The 19,511-nt window shown below is 58.3% G+C and overlaps 4 protein-coding genes across 6 annotated transcripts; 2 read left to right on the forward strand and 2 right to left on the reverse strand.

Annotated features, from left to right (window-relative positions):
- Positions 1–149: 149 nt before the first annotated feature.
- Alyref (Aly/REF export factor) lies at positions 150–3,359 on the reverse strand. The gene is made up of 6 exons (XM_026410809.2): positions 3,050–3,359; positions 2,644–2,775; positions 1,509–1,656; positions 846–909; positions 567–741; positions 150–450 (listed from the first exon to the last, which is right to left on the reverse strand). Exons 1-6 carry the CDS (start codon positions 3,284–3,286, stop codon positions 436–438), a joined length of 771 nt encoding a protein of 256 aa, XP_026266594.1. The 5' UTR covers positions 3,287–3,359; the 3' UTR covers positions 150–435.
- A 53-nt stretch (positions 3,360–3,412) lies between these two features.
- On the forward strand, positions 3,413–8,637 carry Anapc11 (anaphase promoting complex subunit 11). 2 transcript variants are annotated; one of them, XM_026410811.2, is made up of 3 exons: positions 3,413–3,559; positions 4,009–4,128; positions 8,243–8,637. In XM_026410811.2, exons 2-3 carry the CDS (start codon positions 4,020–4,022, stop codon positions 8,386–8,388), a joined length of 255 nt encoding a protein of 84 aa, XP_026266596.1. In that variant the 5' UTR covers positions 3,413–3,559; positions 4,009–4,019; the 3' UTR covers positions 8,389–8,637. The 2 variants fall into 2 exon arrangements, with proteins under 2 accessions (XP_026266596.1, XP_026266595.1); XM_026410810.2 differs by having other exon boundaries at positions 3,474–3,563.
- On the reverse strand, positions 8,460–19,160 carry Pcyt2 (phosphate cytidylyltransferase 2, ethanolamine). 2 transcript variants are annotated; one of them, XM_077800943.1, is made up of 13 exons: positions 19,025–19,160; positions 17,227–17,315; positions 16,590–16,751; positions 16,320–16,386; positions 15,308–15,392; positions 15,095–15,139; positions 14,287–14,425; positions 13,998–14,080; positions 13,629–13,706; positions 13,218–13,283; positions 13,070–13,135; positions 12,771–12,859; positions 8,460–9,028 (listed from the first exon to the last, which is right to left on the reverse strand). In XM_077800943.1, the coding sequence occupies exons 1-13, from the start codon at positions 19,111–19,113 to the stop codon at positions 8,935–8,937; spliced, it is 1,152 nt and encodes a 383-aa protein (XP_077657069.1). In that variant the 5' UTR covers positions 19,114–19,160; the 3' UTR covers positions 8,460–8,934. The 2 variants fall into 2 exon arrangements, with proteins under 2 accessions (XP_077657069.1, XP_026266593.1); XM_026410808.2 differs by lacking the exon at positions 8,460–9,028 and adding an exon at positions 10,849–12,684.
- On the forward strand, positions 9,044–10,790 carry Npb (neuropeptide B). Its single transcript, XM_026410761.2, has one exon. It carries the CDS (start codon positions 10,341–10,343, stop codon positions 10,788–10,790), a length of 450 nt encoding a protein of 149 aa, XP_026266546.1. The 5' UTR covers positions 9,044–10,340.
- Positions 19,161–19,511: the final 351 nt, after the last annotated feature.

Consider the following 19,511-nt stretch of genomic DNA (forward strand, 5'->3'; position numbering starts at 1 on the left):
GACAGGAGAGTGGCAGCCACCACCTTCATAGCATAGTCCCAACCCCATGCCAGGTGCCACAGATGGCTCTACTCTCCCCTCCCACAGGGCAGACACCCAGCGCTGCCAGGCAAGGGCTGTAGCAGCGGGATGGACCAGACACTTCCAGGTCTACACACGTTTCTATTTTATTATGGCAAAGGTGAAAAACGTCACCTTCTCCACAACAGCAACCAGTAAAATTTATCCCAAAAATAACTTGGTACAAAACAGGTCTGTTTCAGAATTTAAAAAAAAAAAAAAGAAAAGAAAAAACCTTTACATGAGTTTTTAAATCCTATTTTAAAACATAAAAGAAACAAATCCGTCATTGGCTGCACAGCCCAGCACCCCCTCCCACCAGGGAGCAGGGATGAGACGTCTGGGTCCTGTTCCACACACGGTTTGCCCGGCTGTTTAACTGGTGTCCATCTGAAACAGAGGGAGGAGGTTCACTCAGGAGGCCCTGGCCTCAAACCATTCCTAGCTTTGCTAGCCCCAAAGGACTCACTCCCCCACTGTGGCCTTGGTGGCCTGCTGGGACTCACCCTTGCATTATAGGCGTCCAGCTGCGCGTCCAGCTCTTCTGCAGAGAGCTGCTGCTTTGAGTTCCTGCCGGTACCTCTGCCTCTTCCCCGGCTACCTCCACGGGTTCCTCTCCTGGTGCCACCACCACCAAAGCCTCCAGAGCCACGGTTTCTAGTCATACCACCTCTGTTTATGCTGGCGAGGAAAGAGAACTCAATGACCGAGCTGGAAAGCCTTGAGGGGAACATGACCACACAACAAAGCTGATCTCCACAGACCCCAGAGACCATGGAACTCACCTCTGTACAGGTCTCCGCTGTGTGTCAATCTGTGATGTGACAAGCTGGATGTTCATGGGGCGGCCTGTGGCAAAGAACATAAGAAGGCTCACTCCAGAGGCTCTGAAGCCAGCCCAGGGGGCACCATACCCTGGTCTCCATGCAAGCTCTGGAAAGGGCCTTTGTGCGTCTCCAATGCCCCCAACAAGGGAAATGGCCTGGAGAGTCTGGTGGGAGAACAACAAATTGGCAACAACAACAACCCCACCAACACCTCCTCACTCCTTCTCAGTCCAGGCTAGGTGGGCTGTTTGCTCAGATGTCCAGGGTGCTCATGGGTGGACAGGTGTGGGTGACCTGACGGAAGAAGAACAGGTACCTTTGTCTTTACGACTACAGCCCCGCACTCAGGTGTACTATGGCGGTTCTGAGAAGGCTTCACAGAAGTGAATCTTCCGGAAGGAGCTGAAGGAGGGGAGGGATGTAGCTTGCTGGATGGGGGTTCACAAGAGGTTGGTCCAGATGTGTGGGGCAGCATGAGAGGTGGCAGAATGGAAGAGAGAGACAAAGGGGCAAATGCAAAGTGTCCTCAGCCAGAGGGGCAACCCATATTCCTACAGGGACAGGTGCCAGCCCCAAACTCCACGAGCCCCACAGGCATCCTGGGCCCAGCCCCAGACTCACCATCCAAAGGGACACCATTGTACTGTTTCATAGCCTTCAGGGCATCTGCTTTCCGTTCAAAGTGCACATCTGCTGTCCCTAAACTGCGGCCAGAGCGATCATAGTGCACAGCCGCCTTCTTCAGCGTTCCAAATTCAGCAAAGAGTTCCTAGGAGTCAGAAAGAGCATGTGTTGACAAGGCAGCTGCACTGTGTTCCTCTACTGGCCCAGGGTCAGTCGCTGCAAGTATGAATGCTTGGGGTACATCCCTGGCAGCCATCTACAAAGAGGATGGGGCAGAGGTAACAGGATCTGAGGGAAGGGATGGGCCAGGAGAAACAGCAACTTTTAAGAGCACCTGAGTCAGGAAATCTCCTGCCCATCGGGGGACCTGACATTTGTACCACCATGCAGATAAAGCAAGTTGCAACGCTCCCTGGTACAAAGACTAAGGCACTCTCTTTTTCAACGATGGAAAACTTAAAATACACTCAAGGGCTGTTTTACAAAACAGAAAAGGCCAAGAGCAAGGGAAGCTGTCCAATAGACCAGGCCGGCTCAAAGGGCCCACTGCCTCTGGAGCCCTGACCCCAGCCCCCCCCCCCAAAGGCAGATTCTGGCTGCTCACCTTTCCCTCTCCTCCTACTCAAGCCTGCCTCAAAGACTGAGGTCAAGCACGCCATGGAAACTGCCCTGACCTCAGGCAGGCTGGGAGTTGGAGAGGGAACCCAGAGTGTGGGGCTGCTCCGGCGGCAGGCACACAGCAGGGAAGTGGAGTTCACCAAAAGCGGTTTCCAGTGGATGCCAGAAACCACCTTAAAAAAAGTGTTGAGACACTGTGAGTGCTCACTGGCCTTGCTCCGTCCCCATGGCAAGGTCACACGGTCGGGCTCCGGGGGCCCGGCACCCTGCCCCAGCCATCACCAACACTGCCTCTTGAGCAGAAAAAAACACGGAGCCACCTATTCGTTCCGCAGTGCTGGGGACTGCAGTGGGGTCCTGCACACGCCGGCGAGCACGCCGCCACGGGCCACGTCCCGGTCCCAGACCACTTTAAATGACTTTGAGGTCCGATCAAAAAGGGAACAAGCCTCGTCCCCCAGGGACGGGCCCGGGGACCGTGCTGCTGACAAGACCGCGAGCGGCGGGCTCCTACCTGGATGTCGGCGTCTGACACTCCGAAGTCCAGGTTGGACACCAGCAGCTTGCCCCCCGTCTCCACGCCGGCACCGCCCCCGAAGCCGCTGTCGAACAGGTCGTGCTGCCACTTGTCGGGAAGCTGCTTCGGCTGAAGGGAAAGCGCAAGCGGAACAGCCCGTGAGCCTCGCCGCGGGCCCCTGGCCCGCTCCGCCAGCCGGCCCTCCCGCGCCAGCCCGCGGGACCGCTCGCTCGCCTTCCCGCCGCCGCCGCCACGAGGGCCCGGCGGGATCGCACAAAGCGGCGGAAGAACCCCCGCCTCGGGGCCGGGCCTCGCGGCGCGACCTCGTCCCCGCCCACCGCTCCGCGGACGGTGCCCGCGCCTGCCGGGCCGCCCGCTCGCGCCCGCGCGGCCCCGCACTCACCCTGCTGTAGGGCGCCGGCCGGTTCCTGCCGCCACCGCCCGCAGCGCCGCGGGCGATGGCCGGCCGGTTCCGCATGAGTCCGCCGCCTCGATTCACCCGCGCGGCGGCCTGCGCCCCGCCTCCACGGCCGCCCTGGGAGCCGGCCCTGCCGCGGCCCCGGCCCCCGCCGCGGCCGCCTCGCTGGCTCCGGTTCAGCTTAATGATGTCGTCCAGAGACATGTCCATTTTGTCGGCCATGGCGGGCGCGGAATCGGGCCTCAGCTCGAGCCCGCGCGTCAGCACGCTGGCGCGTCACTTCCGGCGCCGCGCGCGGCCTTCCGGCGCTGCGACCCCGGAGCGGCAGGCGATTGGCTGCGGCGCGCGCGGGGTGGGAAGACGCGTGCGCACTGGGAGCGGGGCTCGGCGAGCGCAGCTCTGAAGGCGCCGGACGCGGTGCGGTCGTTTTTATACCTTCCCGCGCGGACGCCGGCGCCGCCAACGGAAGGGCGGGGCGGCGCGTGATTAGGCGGCGTAGGTGCGAGGGCCCAGGGTGGGCGGGGCTTGGCGCCCCTCTCTGCCCGAGGGTGGGGAGGCGGACGCGCGGGTCCGGGAGAGCTGCCCTCGGGCGACGAACGGCGTGGGCCAGGCCCCCAGCCCGCCTCCCTCGGGCCTGCGGGAGAGCCGCCACCCCGTCTCCCCGCTCACTTCCGCTGGAGACTCCGCGCGGCGTCGTGGCGACTCCCTGAGAACCAGTGCGCCCTGTGGCGGGCGCAGGTCGGACCACAGCCCGGCGAGCAGAGCGGCCTGCGGCTCCTGCGCCCGGCGGGCGTGAGCCTCCGCGGACGTGGCGCCCGAACGCGGCCCCCAGGCGCTGCGCCGAGCGCCGAGCCCCGGCCGTGGGGCGCCGCGCCCGCCTCGCTGCCCACACGCTGCAGCTGCGCAGAATAACGTTAGCCGGTAACCCTCTGCCCTGCCCGCAGGCCCCGCCGCCATGAAGGTGAAGATCAAGTGCTGGAACGGCGTGGCCACCTGGCTCTGGGTGGCCAACGACGAGAACTGTGGGATCTGCAGGATGGCGTTCAATGGCTGCTGTCCAGACTGTAAGTGTCTCCTGCGCGCCCACCTCTTACTGACCCATCCCGGCCTCGAAACCCCTGGCTTTCGTCTCCTTTCCAGAAAAGAGCCGGGCAGGTTGGGATCCCGTTCCTGCGGAGATCTGCCAACCCGGCGCCGAGGCCACGCCTGCAATGCCAGCGGCTTGGGAGGCCGAGGCAGGAGGACCGCGACTTCAAAGCCAGCCTCAGCAAAAGTGTGGCGCTAAGCAACCCAGTGAGACCCTGTCTCTAAATAAAATAGAACACAGGGCTGTGATGTGGCTGAGTGGTCGAGTGCCCCTGAGTTCGATCCCTGGAACACCATCCCCCCACACCCCACCCCGAAAAAAATCCGGTCAAAAGCCGGTATGGTTCCTACCTGTGGGCCTTACTGAGTCTGAGATACGAGGATCGCTTGAGCCCAGGAATTGGAGACCAGCAGAGCATGTGTAGTACCAAGAAAGATATGTTTTAGACATTTTGTTTGAAAATTCTCAAACAGTGAAACAAAGAAGGACACCTTTGGGCTGGAGATGTTGCTTGGTAGTAGAGCACTTGTCTAGCATGTGCGAGAGAGAGAGACCCTGGGTTCCAACCCCAGTACTTCCCCCAGAAAAAGGAAGTATTTTATTTTTTCAGTACTGGGGATTGAACCCAGGGACTCTTTAGCACTGAGCTACAGCCCCGGCCCTTTTTATTTTTTGAGACAGGGTCTCACTAAGTTGCTAAGGCAGGCCTCCAGCTTATGATTCTCCTTCCTCAGCCTCCCAAATCCCTGTGATTACAGGTATGCACTACTGAGCTGGTCATACCTTAAAAAAGAAAAAAAAATTTCATGGTGGTACTGGGACTGGAACCCAGGCCTTAGACCTGTTATGCAGGCACTCCACCTTTAAACTACATCCCCAGCCTTCATGCTTAAGTCTTTAAAAGTAAACTGTGTGACCTTTTGTTGTTGGGGGCAGGGGTGTTTGTTTTTTGGTATTAGGGATTGGATGCAGGGGTGCATTATCAGCGAGCTACATCCCTAGTCCTTTTTTTTTTCTTCCAGCCATTTAACTCAAGGGCACTTGACTACTGAGCCACATCCCCAGCCCTATTCTGTATTTTATTTAGAGACAGGGTCTCACTGAGTTGCCAAGATTGTCCTCAAAGTTGGTGACTCTCCTACTTCAGCCTCCCATGTCACTGGAATTATAGGCATGTGCCACCAAGCCTAACTCAAATTTTTATATCTTCCCTGGTTGAAAAGAAATCCCATCATCCAGGAGTTAATGCATTCTGACTTAATCAGATACGTGAAATGTATCTTAAGAAATAAATCATTGATTGGCTGGGTGTGGTGGCACATGCAAGAAAGAAATCACTGATTGATTGTATTTAAATGACTCCCAAAGCCAGGCTTGGTAATGCATGTTTATAATCCCAGCAAATCAGAAGGCTGAAGCAGGAAGATTGCAAGTTCAATCTCAGCCACTTAGGCCCTAAGCAACTTAGTGAGATCCTCTCAAAACAAAAGGCTGGGTGGTTGAGCACCTAGGTTCAATTCCTGATACCAAGAAAAATCTGTGAGACAGGTACAGGCATGTACTGCTGCCTTCTAGCTACTCCAAAGACTGAAGCAGGAGGGTCTCCAATTCAAGGCCAGCCTAGGCAACTCCTTGAGACCCTGCAAAAAGGAGCTAGGCATGGTGGCACATGCACACCTGTAATCCCAGCATCACGGGAGACTGAGGTAGGAGGATTTCAAGTTCAAAACCAGCCTCATCAACTTAGCGAGACCTTAAGCACCTCAGGGAGAAATCTCTAAATAAGATATAAAAAGGGGCTGGGGATGTGACTTCGCGGTTAGGTACTGCTGGGTTCAATCCTGGTGCCAAAAAAATAAGATAGAGAAAACAAAAAGACCTTGGTGTGGCTTAGTGGTAGAGCATTTACCTAACGTGGGAAATAATTCGGAAACATTTTCAGTAACTTTGCCTTTTCTGGTCTCCCCCATAGGCAGGGCATGGGCAGTTGGTACTGTGGATTGAAGATGGCTGTGGGGTACCCAGACCTACTAGACCCCTTAGGATGGACCCACACATAGCCTACAGAGCCTGGCCTGCAGCATGCCAGGGGTGTCTTTGGGACATGAAAAGAAGATCTTTGTGGTTGAACATTCAGCATTTCATGCTTGTGCAGTGTGCAGAGTTTTTGTTAAAATGGCCTGTTGGCTGTAGAGAATAGGAAATTCAGTCCAATGCTTGGAGTTAGCGGGATCTGATTTTAATATGCAAAATGTTTGGCAGTCTGATATACTTTCTGGATAGGTTAACTAGTGCCACATTTCTTTAACAACTGTGAGCAATCCAGAGTGACTAAGGCTATAATAAATCTGCTACACGACCCAGAGGGGCCTGGGTGAAAGCGGTCTTGTTGAGATTAATTTTTTAAAAAAAGAAAAAATATATCTCATCAGGACACTAGCAAGCCCTCCTGAGACATCCGCAGGAGGTCCAGCCAGACCTCTGTACGTCCAGTCATTGGATGCCCAGCAGGCTGCCTACCAGTATCTGACTGGAAGGAGGGAGTACCTTCCTCCACAGTAGCCCTCCTATCAGGGCCAGCTGAGTGCCCACAACTGTGGTCTCACAGGCTCTAACCCTAATTTGAAAGGGGTGATTTCATTGAGAGTTCTGCTAATGATGGACAGGCACTGTGTGGAAACTGGGAGCAGATGTGACATAGAGCTGGCACCAGAGGGTGGGTTGGAGGCAGCGAGATTTAGCTCCTTGGTGCTAGACTGACTGGGGCAGGACTAGGGAGCATTGCTGTGCTCTGCATAGGTCCTGAGAGATCAGGACAACTTTGATAGTATGAAGTGTCCCTCTCTGCACTATCCTCTCCACAGGAAGCATTTTCAGACCCACAGGTTGGGTGTCTGCATCCTGTTCACCTGGCCTTGGAGATGGGGCCCTTTGAAGCTATACGTGGGAAGAAAGCTGGCCCTTAAATACCAGTGTCCCCAGGATGCTTGTAGGTCACCAAATCCCTGAAGTCCAAGGAGAGGATCTTCTAGGTCTCCACCCCTCCTGCTTTGATAAAGAGAGAAAGCTCACTGCTCAGATCAGCTCCTTGGCATCTGACCAGTAATGTTACTTTCTGGTTATCACAGTGAGTCAAGAGTCCACAGATGGTCCCCAAGGCCTGTGAGGTCAGACGTTGTCTCTTTACCCAAGCTCTAAAGGTACAGGGTCCTGGTGGTCCAGCCAGACTCCCTCCCCTCTGAGGGGGTGGCTAAGCTCCCCTCTATTTCACTTGGGGTAGGGGTGGGTGTTGAGAGCCACAGCGAGTAGGGATGGCACATGGCATTTTGCCAGAAGGAGTGGTTGAGAGGATGATGAGAGAGAGGTTGAGTGGATGATGAGAGGTTGAGAGGATGAGTTAAGCTGTGTATAATTGCTGTGACTGGATGATGCTGGATTGAAACAGGCTGTGTATTCAGTTGTATATAGACCCCTGCTGTCCGGCAATAGGACAGCTCCTGCTACTTTTGAGTTCTTGTGGAGCCTTGTTGAGGGTGGAGAGAGTTCCCAGGGAGTGTGCGTGGAGTGCCGGTGGAGTTCGGGCAATAAAGGAGTTCCTGTTTGAACCTACAAGTGGCTCGTGACCTCCCGATTTGGTGCCCAGCCATGTGGGGCCTCATCTCAAGGCAGACCTTGGTAGGGGTGGGCTATGTGAGAATGAGTCTGGTCATAACCCTGATTTCTGTTTGTTTGTTTTGGTAGCAGGGAGTGAACCCAGGGGTGCTTGACCACTGAGTCACATTCCCCAGCACCCCCCCTTTTGATATTTATTGAAGAGACAGGGTTTCACTGAATTGCTTAGGGCCTTGTTAAATCGCTGAGGCTGGCTTTGAACTCGTGATCCTCCTGCCTCAGCCTCCCAAGCTGCTGGAATTACAAGCGAGCCTGACCAGATTTTTGTCTTTGAAACATGAGATAGGAGAGGTACTGGCCTGGGGTAGGAGCCACAGCCTGATGTCCTGGGACCCCTTTTGGCTTGCCACATGCTCTGTGTAGCCTGCCTGAGAATGCTGGGCCCTCTCTAATGCTGTCCCATCTTGGCCCTCCTGCAGGTAAGGTGCCTGGCGATGACTGCCCGCTGGTGTGGGGCCAGTGCTCACACTGCTTCCACATGCACTGCATCCTCAAGTGGCTCAACGCGCAGCAGGTACAGCAGCACTGCCCCATGTGCCGGCAGGAGTGGAAGTTCAAGGAGTGAGGCACCCACGCTGCACCTGGACCCCCTCCCCCACCCCAAGATGGCCTCTGAGTCCCCCTTTTCCTAGTGGGACCCGATGGCCATGGTCTGGAGACAGTCCTTGGGCTGTGACAGGGTTGAAACAAGGACTGGAGCCTGTTTGTTGTTTTCCATCACAATGCTGACGCTTTTATTCAATAAATAAAACTCATTAAAGGACCTGAGCCTTGCCGGAGGCTTTGGTTGCCTGGGTCTTGGCACATTGATGAAGCTGCAGTGTTTTGATATGAGAACTCTCATGAATAAACATCTTGATGAAACGCCGCTGAAGTCCTCATCAGACCTGAGTCACAGTTCTGGGGAAAGTGCAGAATCATGAAAGAGCCTGGGGCAGGGCATGGCCAAATCAAGGCCCGGAATGTGTGTGTGCGCCAAGGGGAGGCACAGCAGCCATGTCCTGTCAGTGGGCTTCTTAATGGCTGTCACCCCCAGAACCCTCACTCAGGCCTTGGCAGGAGGAAGATGTCCCTAAGCAAGTTCTGATAGTGTCAGGTGGGCTGCAGATGGCTATGGCATTCTGTTCTCACAGAACCTTGTCCTCTGTTCAAACTGAAGACCAGGTCCAGTGCAGGCTCTCCATGTTGGGATGTCTCCAGGTGTCCTGGAAGGACAGCTCTCGGTAGGCTCCTCTGGTCTCCACTGCCGTCCTTCCTGTGCTGTTCTTAGTAGCTTCTGCTACTAGGCACCCGGAACCCGGGCCCAGTGTGGAGCCCCACTCCTGGGAACCTAACCTGGGAATCAGTTCTGCCCTCTTCCTCTCTGAAGCCTCTTATGATACAGGACCTGTCTGCCAGGGCTCAGCCTCCTCAGGCTAACCTCTGAACCCTCTAGAGCCACAAAGCCTCCCTCTTGGCTTCCCTGCCATTCGAGTTCCCACTGAGTTCCATCTGGGTCCTTTCCTCCGGGTGGGTCAGCTCCACCCATCTCTGGTCTGCTCACCAGACCTCCCAGAATGTTGAGTTTCTCTGGAGATCACAAACCTAGTAGTCACCCCACTCTGCACATGGGGGCTTCCAGTTCCTGCCCTTTGATCCCGTTGTTCTGCTGCCTGCCTCCTCCCAGGTCAGGACCTCTGTAAAGTCCTCATCAAACCCTGTAGCATTCCCCCCCTTAGCCTCCCGTTCCAGGAAGCCACAGAAACTCCTGTGGGAGGGTCACCCCACTGGTCTCTGCGGACTCTTCCCAAGCATCCTCTTACCTCCCTGGGAGGACCCCTTCCTTACTCCCACCTGTCCTAGGCAGGGACTGAGCCCTGTTTGTGGCCTTGGCCCTGGCGTGCAGGAGGTGTTCAGTATGTCTTATTTCTGGGCCGTCTCCTGTGTGCCCAGTATTGGCTGAAGGAATGCAGGGAAGGCTCCAGGTGGAAGTATCTCAGGGACCACCATACAGGGTCAGAGCTGGGCAGGGAGCGGCCTGGGGTCTGCAGTCTCTTAGTCTGGCCTTCCCAAAGTTGGTTCCTGGCCTTGGTACCCTCCTCTTCCTATAGGATCCAGCCAGTAACAGAAGCTTCCACCATGGGCATGAACCAGACCGTGGCCCCCATGCTTTACCCAGGGACTTTGATGCCTATGGTCAAGAGTTTTCAGTTCCCCTTTAGGGAGGGAGAATCTGTCCCTTGAGTACTGTGCAGGTACAGTCTCGGGAGTGCTGGGGACGGGGTGGGGGGTGGCTCCTTGGGCTATTTGGGGGTTTAGTGCTGTCAGTCCAGGCTGGACGGGTCAGTGGGAGGGTCTGTGCGCCTCAGCATGATGCTGCGTGGGCCTCACCGGAACCTCCTGCGTGCCCTATGCCTGCGGGGCGCTGACGGGTCCCCTCCCGCCCCGCCCCCGCCCTGTCACCGCAGTAGATATAAGGCGGCCAGGCTCTGAGGCTCCACCTGGACGCTCCCCAGCCCTCCCACTGCCTGCGTCCTCATGGCCCGGCACGCGACGCTGGTGGCCGCGGCCCTGGCGCTGCTCTTGCTGCTGGCTCCACAGGGCCTCGCGTGGTACAAGCCGGCGGCCGGGCCCAGCCATTACTCGGTGGGCCGCGCCGCGGGACTACTGTCCGGCTTCCGTGGATCCCCGTTTGCGCGGCGCTCGGAGCTCGCCGTCGGGACAGGCCTCCAGCGCCGCGCGGGCGCCTCCTCGGAGCTGCGGCCCAGCCTGCGGAGCCTCGTGAGTGCGCGCAGGAGGGCGGCGGGGGCCGGTGGGTGCGGGCGGCCCCCTCAGCCTCCACCGCCCACCCAGGCCGTGTGCGTCAAGGAGGTCACCCCGAACCTGCAGAGCTGCCAGCGGCTCCCTGACGGCGGCGGAGGCGGGACCTTCCAGTGCAAGGCGGATGTCTTCCTGTCGCTGCGCGCCGCCGACTGCCATCGCACCTGAGCCCCCCCAGCCCAAAATACCAACCTCGTTGGCCCGGTGGGTGCCCCCAACGCCCACTGCCAGCTCAGGGACCCCCAGACCTGCCTCGCGAGATGGCACCCCTGATCCTCCCTCCCCGGCCCCCGTGCAGTAATCCGCCAAATGAATAAAGGAGAAGCTCAGTCAAGTCTTCAGAGGGGGACTGCTGGAGGGGTGGGCCTCGAGCAGGGCGGGCCCCGAAGTCACCCAGACTAGTGGCCGCCTAGCCAGTAAAACCAGGGTTCCTGCTAGGGTGCCCCAGGTGCCCCTCTCCTCTGGTCAAGCTGGCTCCCCTCACCCTTCGCACACTCAAAGGTTCTGGGTCTTCCCCTAGAGCATGAGCTGGGACCTTTGGCTGCTTCCCTCTTGTTCCACTCCTGGCAGGGCTGACAGAAGGCCCAGAGTTCTGCGGTCTGCCTCTCAGGGTGTCCCCATTGTGCCCTTGCCAGCTGGACCTGCCAGCCCTCCACCCAGGGATTCCATGAGTGGCAGGTGAGCAGGGAGTCTCCCCTGGCTGGACGATGTGTCTTTGGGGTGCTGGGCCCAGCCTCTACTTGCTGCTGGTGCAGATCAGTCCCCAGCCTCTGCTCCAGGGTGCAAGCAGCAGCATACTCTAGGTGCTGGCCTGTCCAGGCCAGGCCTGTTCTCTGCCCAGCCCAGCAGCCAGGCAGCCAGGCCCTACCAGATCTAGCCTGCAGGCACTGCCTGGCCTCTCTGCTCAGGAATCCCACAGCTCAGGGGTCTGAAAATGAGGACCACCCCACTTCTGAGACTGGGGGCACAGAGGGAAAGTGGGTGAGGCTTCTGTTGGGATTGTAAAGCAGACCTCAAAATCAGCTGGATTAAAAGGAAAGGGCAGGCCCATCTTCCTCAGAGGAACCTGCCCCTTCCCACCTGGTTCAGCAGCTCAAAGTGGGAGGGCACTGGGCTGGAAAGCACCTTCATATTCTTCTTTCTGCAGAACTGGGAATGAGCCCAGGGACTAATGTACCCTAGGTAGGGCCTTGCTGTACCACTGAGCCACACCTATAGCCCTAATTCCTGCATCTGTATTCAACAGACATGCCAAATCATTGCCTCCCAGCCCCATTGGTAGGCAGCCCCAAGGCTCTGCGGCCTTCCTGGTCTTGCCACTCCAGAAGCCCTGTGGTGGGTGGGTGAGCTGGGGGCAGACACAGCACTTCCCAGCAGGCTTTATTCAGCTGCACCAGAGATGTACAAATCAAGACCAGGAAGTCTGTTGGGAGGGCAGCAGGACAAGTGCACCTTCCTGGAGCCAGGCACAGGGTGCTGGGAAGAGCTGCAGGGCACAGGGTGCCCAATGGGGAGTGACCCCAGGAACACAGCTCCCCAAGCCATCCACTCTGTGCCTTCCACAAAGCTGGATAAGCAGGAAGTGCAGCCTCCAGCCAGGCAGGAGGGTCATCTCTCTCCAAGATGGAGGAGGAGCAGCAGTTAGAAACCACTGGATGGAAGCACACAGGAGCAACAGCCTTCATATCACTGGTCCTCTCTGCCCATCCTGCCTGCTGGGCTGCTCCACTGCCGGATGCCTTCTCTCAGCAGGAGGAGCTGAGAGCCCACTACAAACAGGCACCTTGCAGGCAGGCAGGAGTAGTGCCCTCCCCACCAGCCCTGCTGGAGCCAGGCCAGTTAGTGGGTGGTGCTGTAGCTTCCTTTAGAATTGCTGAGCCAAACTCCAAGACGCAGAAGCAGAGCGGGGCAGGCGCCGGCAGCACAGGGGCTCTCCGTGACAGTCCTCCAGTGGGAAGTCTAGTCGCCCTCCCCCACAGGCTGTATCTCCTGCTGCCTTGTGGCCTCGAGGAAGGCCAGCTCCTTGGCTTCTTTCTTCTGGTTTCGTGCCTCATACTCTAACCTGGGGGCCGGGCTATGGTGAGCTGCGCCAGGGAATCTTCCCTCTGCTAGCAGCTGCTTGGTACCCCCAAGGGGCCCTGGGGATACCTGTTTTTAATGATCCTCTGCACAATGAGGTCCGTAGTGAGGTCACTGCCACTGTCAATCTGATAGAAGATGCCTCTCCTCTTGGGTTCCTGGAAGCCTCAAGGAGAGAGAGATGAGTTCCCTCCTGACCACAGAAACTAGCTGTCCCTGCCCTGCCCCAGAGGGAGACTAGCACAGGGCCAGGAGAGCAATCACTGGTGCTCATTAGCAACCTGCCTCCCTGTCCCCTGGAGCCACACGGCAGCAAGGATCTCTGTGCCATCCCAGAGGCAGGTGCATCAGGGAGCAGTGAAACCCACCTGGTAGGGATCAGAGCCGTCCCTGTCAGGCACGATTTCTGTCTTCCCATGACATACAAGGTCCACCTGGGAAGGGAGCAGGGGTCAGCTCAGATGCCTCTCTGGGAGCCACAGCAGCACCAAGTACCTACCCCATGAGAAGCCTCACCTTGAAGTGACCCAGGAGCTCTGCTGTGACCGCATATGGGGCCCCAATCACCACTTCTGACACATACTGTGGGGACAAGGAGCAGAGTAGCTTGGGACAAGGAGTAGTAGCAGAGGTCCCCAATCCTGGCAGGCAGGATTGGAGAATGGTAGGAGATGGCCCTAGATGCAGGGCTGAGGTTGCAGGTGAGCGAGCAGAGACAGGCAGGGCTGGGGCTGGCTGGCCAGGGAGCCCACGGCGTCCTACCTCCTGGGCCTCTTGGGTTCCTTAGTTGGGGAGAAACACCACCAAGGAGGCCAGACCACCTTACCAAGTGGGATGGACAGGCACCCACACCCTGGCTCAGGGAAGCCTTTGGAGGGAGAGGCCAGGGGATGTTCCCCTCCGGGCTGGCCCCTGGCCCGTGCTCACCCGGCAGGCCAGCACACTCAAGGTCCGCTCGTGCAGGTTCATGATGGGGTAGTTCTTCCCCTTGTAGCGATTGACCTCCTAAGGGCAGAGCAAGGTCAGCTCAGCTTCAGGGCCTCATGTGGACCGGGTATTCTCCCTCCCAGTGATCCCTTATGGGCAGGAGTTAGGAGAGGAGCCAGGCAGAACGGTTCTGGACCCCAGAAGAGACCCAAGCTCACCCACCCAGGAGGTCTCTTTTGCTTTCAAAAGGCACTTGAAGCCTCGTTCATCCACAGGCCACTTGTGCCCAACGTCCACCCTGGAGCCCCACCAGGGCCTCATGGCCCGTTAATTGTCTGGGTCTGGGGAACAAGGAGGCAGGGCAGAGACCTGGTCAAAGTGCAGGCCGGCGATGACGTAGGGCCTGTCAGCTAGCCTGTACACCTTCTCGAGAAAGTCCACGTGCCCAATATCTGTATACAGGTCAAGAGGCAACAACAGGCAAGGGGGCAGAGAGCTCCAGCCTCCCAGGGAGTTGGCTCAGCACCTCACCACTCTTTCTCCCTGCCAGGCTGCTCTCCCCGCACCCCAGCCCAGTCCCAGGGCCTTGAGGGGCCTGTGGCCCAGGTTCCCCTTCCGTGGTGTGGGCGTGGCACCACAGAGATACAGAGGAGGATACGGAACAGGTCAAAGGCACCAGCCACATAGATAACCGTCTCCCCTGGCTGGGGCTCCTTCCCAGAAGCAAACTGGATGATCTTCTGGGATGTCTGTAGAAACTGGGACACCCCTGTCCAGGGATTGCGCCCCCCAGGACACTGTCAGCCAAAAGAGGAAGCTGGTCAGCAGCAGAGGCCTCTCAGGCATGTCCCTTGTCCATCTCCTTCCTGGGACCACTCTTCTGGGTATAGGGCTGCCTATACCCCTGTCTGTCATGGTAGGGACTGGGGAGCAGACGCAGTGGGCACTATGGGTCAGGACTTCACACCCCCACTGCAGCAGGCCACAACCCAGAGGCCCACTGGGTCTGTTTCCAGGCAGGTACCTAGAACAGGGCAGGAGCAGGGACACCACCACCAGTCCAGGCAAGGCCACTGCCACTGGCAGGGCTGTGGCTCTGCCTAATGGCCACAGCAGGTACTGCGACTAACACCAGCTCCACTTGGTGGACTCACCACCATGAGGTATAGAACCTAGTGGCCTGTGGACACAGCCCTCTGGGAACCCAGCACCCTGAGGCCACCATCTGGTCACCTGGGAGGAGCCTTCTGAGGAAAGTATGTCCCCGGCAGGTGTCGGGTGAGGGGGCTACAAAGGGAGAGAGGGGCAGGCCATTTGGTTAGAGGCCACCTGTCAGTTCCAGGCAGGGAGGGAGGAGAGCTGGTCTTTCTCTAAAGAGAGGCCCCAGGGGAGTGTGGGTGGTGGAGGAGGGGCAGCCGAGCACTGGCTGCACTCCCAGGTGGCCTGAGTGGCCAGAGCTCACTCACCTTGCCAAAGCTGTCTGCGTACTCCCTGTACTCGGAGGACATCTCCTGTGCAGGAGGGACAGCCGCTGAGGGTCTCGCCCTCCAGACTTGCCAACCCCAGGACTGCATGGCTTGTGGCTCCCCCACCAGAGGAGAGGTTGAGGAGGAGAAAGAGGGGGAAGGGGGTTGTCCCCAACCCAGGGAACCAGGGACCCTGCCCCATCCTGCACTCACCTGGCTGCTATGATGGGCCTTGGTCACAAGCAGCATGCGGCCCACGAGGTCTGTGGTCGAAACGCCCTGGGTGCGTTTGCACTCTCTGGGGGGACCAAAGGGAGTATGGGGGGGTTCTGTCCTGGACCAATTTATCAGGCTCCACCTGCAGTGGACCCCACCTGAGGGACATGACCTTAACCCTGCCTGTGTACCTCTCTGCACTGACCACAACAGAACACAGAACTGGGGCATGGGGAAGAGCCCCGTACTGAGATCAGCTACGGAGAAGCAGGAGCAGAGCAGAAGATCACTAAGGCCCACTCCTGCAGTGCTGGTGCTGGGAGCAGGCAGGGCAGACTCAGGGTGGTCCCCGTTCTGCATCAGGCCCCAGCCTCCCTCACACCCAGGTCCTGCCTGACCATGCCCTCTCTGCCAAGGGAATTCCAGCTTGCCCCATTTCTTGCAGGAGCCACTGGCCACAACTAGGTCTTTAAAGTAATTAAAAGCCAGGGCTGGGGATGTGGCTCAAGCGGTAGCGCGCTCGCCTGGCATGCGTGCGGCCCGGGTTCGATCCTCAGCACCACATACCAACAAAGATGTTGTGTCCGCCAAGAACTAAAAAATAAATACTGAAAAAATCTCTCTCTCTCTCTCTCTCTCTCCTCTCTCGCTCTCTCTAAAATAAATAAATAAATAAATAAATTTAAAAAAAAAAAAAGTAATTAAAAGCCAGCTCCCAAAGGGCACAAGTCCCATAAGGCACTCACCAGCTGTGCTAGGCGGTGGTGGCCCTGCTCACAGCTCTGATCAAGAACCTGGCCATCCCTGCTAAGCTCTGCCTGTAACACTTCTCTGAAGCCCTGGAATTGCCATGAAGTCAGGGCCACAACAAGCGCTCCCCCTCCTGTGTCCCCAGTCTTGGCCAGAAGCCCAGACACTCTTCTCAGAGGAGGCCACAAAGCGGCCAAGAATGAGCTGGAAGGAACCCTTGCCCTTGGTGCCCTGACTGGTAGGCCACCTGGGGACTTACCTGTACCTCCCAGCCTGTTTCACTTCCTCGTAGGTGTCACGGCCATCTACAGTCAGTGTGATGTCATCTAGAGAGTGACATGCACACCAAGACAAGGAGGCTCAGCCCAGAGCCAGCACCCAGCTCCCCTCTCAGTCCCCAGCCTGTCCCAGTATCTGTGCACTTATTTCTGGGGAGGGAGCAGAGCTTTCCTGGAGCCCACAGGGAGGAGGCCCGCCATCGCCAGGTACCACCCGGGACCTGAGCGCAGCCCCAGGCCCTCCCACTCACTGCCGTGCACACAGAAGTCGCAGTTGTACTTGTCCAGCGTCTCCAGGGTGGTGACATAGGGAGCCGCCGGCACCACCTCGTCCACCCACTTGATGGCCTGCACCATTTTGTATCTCTCCTCCTGGGTGAACACCGGGGGCCCTTTATGCTTGGCGATCTCCTCTATGACCACAAGAAAAGACAAGGATGAGAGAGGTGACCTCCAGCCCCCCAGGCTCCTTCCTCAGGAGCCGCCCTGTCCTGTACTTATCGTGGGGTGTAGTAGGGAGCCTGCCTCTCACTGGGTGCTCAGGCCACGGGGCAAGACCACCGCTGTGCTCTGGCCAGCAAAATGGATCAGAGCATCTGCTGGGTAACAGGACAGCCCCTCAGTCTAGGCGCTCAGGAGCCAGGACAGGGCTGGAGGGGATGGGCTGCATAGCCAAGGAGCCCGTCATGAATGCAACCAGCCTGTTCTCTACAGCCGGGGCCTTCCTCAGTCAGGCAAAGCTGGGTTGAGCTTGCCAAGCTCACTCACAGCCCAGCTCTGGGAAGGATGTGTGGACCTGCCCTACCTGACCCAGGGTCCCACAGGGTTTCCTTCAGTCAGAGACCCTGTCAGACTGTGGGTGGTGTGGGCCAGCAGCCTGCACCTTACCATCGGTGTGAACGCCCACAATCAGGTAATCTCCCATGGCTCGTGCCTGGCGCAGCTGGTTGGAATGGCCATAATGCACCATGTCATAGCTGTGGGGACAGACAGGGCAGTCAGGCCCTATGTCAAGGAAGGTAGGTGGTAAGGGGCATTGTGGGGCACAGCTTTGATCCTTCCAGAATTCATTAGACAGCTCTCTTGAGAAAACACCATGGGAAACTGCTACCCAGGATCTATCCAGAAGCTGAATTTCGGCAGGGAGGTGGGCACTAAGATGTCCACCCCCCAAGATCCTGGGCCAGAGGTCAGGACCCTATCAGTGTCAGGACTAGCAAGGATGGTGCACCCAGGGACAGGCCTGGAGGAGAGCAAGGCTGAGGAGCTCCCAGGACACTCTCCCACTGGTGGCTGTGGTCACTGCTCAGGCCTCAGGTGGTCTCTGCACTTGTCTCCTTCTTTCACTAAATACAACCTGCTGTGGGGAGTCACTTTAAACTTTAAAACAAACATTGTGGGTTGGGTCTGGATCCTATTCTATCTTGAGGTCCCTGGGGTCAACACAAAACCAAAACTCCAACCAAAGAAGCCTGGGAATCACTGGTTTTGAAAATTTTGGCTCCTCCCCCACTGCCTGGCTTAGTGAAAAACAGCCTGTGTCACTGGGTTCTCCAGCTCTTATCCTCAAATCCGAGTCTAGCTATGAGTGCATTCTCCAGTTCAAGGCTCCTCAGCCCCTGCAATGTGCTGGGCCCCAGGTGCTCCTGCACACTTTGGGAACAGCCCTGGAAATCCTCTGTGGGCCAATGCTGGGCCCTGGGTTGCTCTACTTCCCTCCAGAGATCCCCATCCCCTGTGAGGTGTGATCAGGTGACCTGGAGCAGCCCGCCCCTCCCCTCTCAGAATAGCCATTTACCACTCTCACCACAGTGCAGGGGGTCCCAGCAGACAAACTGGGTGGGGTTACAGGATTCAGGCCCAGGGTCAACTTCATCCAGCCATGTGCCCTCTGCACAGGATGGATGGGAGGAGGGGTCAGAGGCTGGATTGGGGGAACACACGGAGGAAAGAGTGACACTGAATCCTAGCTACTGCGGCCTGTGGCCTGATTGGGGTGGGCCCCTGGCCAGGGCCAAGGTCAGAGTACCACAGGAAGCCGAGTTCCCTCTTCCCAAGGTGACTCAGGTGCAAAAGAGACAAGGTTCTGCCCGCTCCCTTTAAGCCTTCTCAGGAGCTATGGGCTGACTAGCCAAGGTCCTTTCCCACTCCATCAGGTGCAGGCCTGTGAAATCACTGAGGGCAGCAAGCTATCAGAAAGGTCAACTTTCCTTCTACTTGTTGACAGCCCCAAAGTTTCTTCAAAACAATGACCTCCTCTAAATTGCCAGAGAAGCCCATGGCATTCCTGACCCACCGCGGGCTGGGAGCCTGTGTGCTCCATAGCGCCTCGGACGACCTGGCAGTCCCCAGTGTGCGCCCGAGGGGCGCATCTCCAGTTTTCCGGAAGGACACTGCCGGCTGCATCAGCGTCTGCACATTTCGCGCCTAACCTCGAAGTGATCGGACGTCGGCTGGCCTCGCGCAGCCGGGAGCGACAGAGCCCCGGAAGGCTCCAAGCCCAAGCCGGCAGGCGTCTCTGAGGAGCCCAGGGGGACATCAGGGAAACCCTGGACTAGGCCCCCGCGACCCGACCGGGGCTGGTGGCACACCGAAGGGCGCGACCGCAGGCGCGGGCCGGCCCCCGGGCAACTGCCGGCGCGGACCCGGGAGGAGACTGCTGGCCGCCCGTCCCCGCCCCGCTCACCAGCCGTCGCACCACACCCGCACCGCGCGCCTGCCCGCTGGGCTCGGCCGCTCCGCGCCGCCCGCCGCCCCGTGCCCGTTACGGATCATGGCCCCGCAGTGGCGGTGCGGTCCCGCAGCTCCGGTGACTCCGAGCGTCGCCGCCCCGCCCCGCCCCGCGCGCGGCGTCACGCGGGCCTCACCCGCGGCGCATGGCCAATGGCAGGAGCCGCCAACACCGGGCTCCGCCCTCAGGCCCCGCCCAACACCCAGCAGCACTTGGCCAATGGAGAGCACCTCCTGGCCCCGCCCCCAGCAAGCAGCCAATGATCAGCATCTCCGAGCCCGACCGCCCCTCCGCCCACCAGCGCAGCCAATGGCAGACGCCACCCCCGCCCCCGGCCACATTGGCTTCCGTGACTCGCCGCACACCTGGCAGAAAGGACTGGCTGGTACCGCGCACGGGTGCTTCCGCCACCGCCTCAGTACAACAGTGGCGGAGTTTTTAA

This window comes from Urocitellus parryii, chromosome 7, assembly GCF_045843805.1.
Source record: "Urocitellus parryii isolate mUroPar1 chromosome 7, mUroPar1.hap1, whole genome shotgun sequence".
NCBI lineage: Eukaryota > Metazoa > Chordata > Mammalia > Rodentia > Sciuridae > Urocitellus > Urocitellus parryii.

Coding starts and splice junctions, on each gene's coding strand:
- Alyref (XM_026410809.2), bottom strand. CDS start 3,286: ATGGCCGACAAAATGGACATGTCTCTGGACGACATCATTAAGCTGAAC. Junction 1,657..2,643: donor TGTCAGACGCCGACATCCAG/GTAGGAGCCCGC, acceptor TCTGACTCCTAG/GAACTCTTTGCTGAATTTGG. Junction 910..1,508: donor CAATGGTGTCCCTTTGGATG/GTGAGTCTGGGG, acceptor TCTTTGCCACAG/GCCGCCCCATGAACATCCAG.
- Anapc11 (XM_026410811.2), top strand. CDS start 4,020: ATGAAGGTGAAGATCAAGTGCTGGAACGGCGTGGCCACCTGGCTCTGG. Junction 4,129..8,242: donor CAATGGCTGCTGTCCAGACT/GTAAGTGTCTCC, acceptor GCCCTCCTGCAG/GTAAGGTGCCTGGCGATGAC.
- Npb (XM_026410761.2), top strand. CDS start 10,341: ATGGCCCGGCACGCGACGCTGGTGGCCGCGGCCCTGGCGCTGCTCTTG.
- Pcyt2 (XM_026410808.2), bottom strand. CDS start 19,113: ATGATCCGTAACGGGCACGGGGCGGCGGGCGGCGCGGAGCGGCCGAGC. Junction 15,393..16,319: donor AAACAGGCTGGGAGGTACAG/GTAAGTCCCCAG, acceptor TGGTCCCCCCAG/AGAGTGCAAACGCACCCAGG. Junction 13,707..13,997: donor CCGGCCTGCACTTTGACCAG/GTCTCTGCCCTG, acceptor CTCTGCCCTTAG/GAGGTCAATCGCTACAAGGG.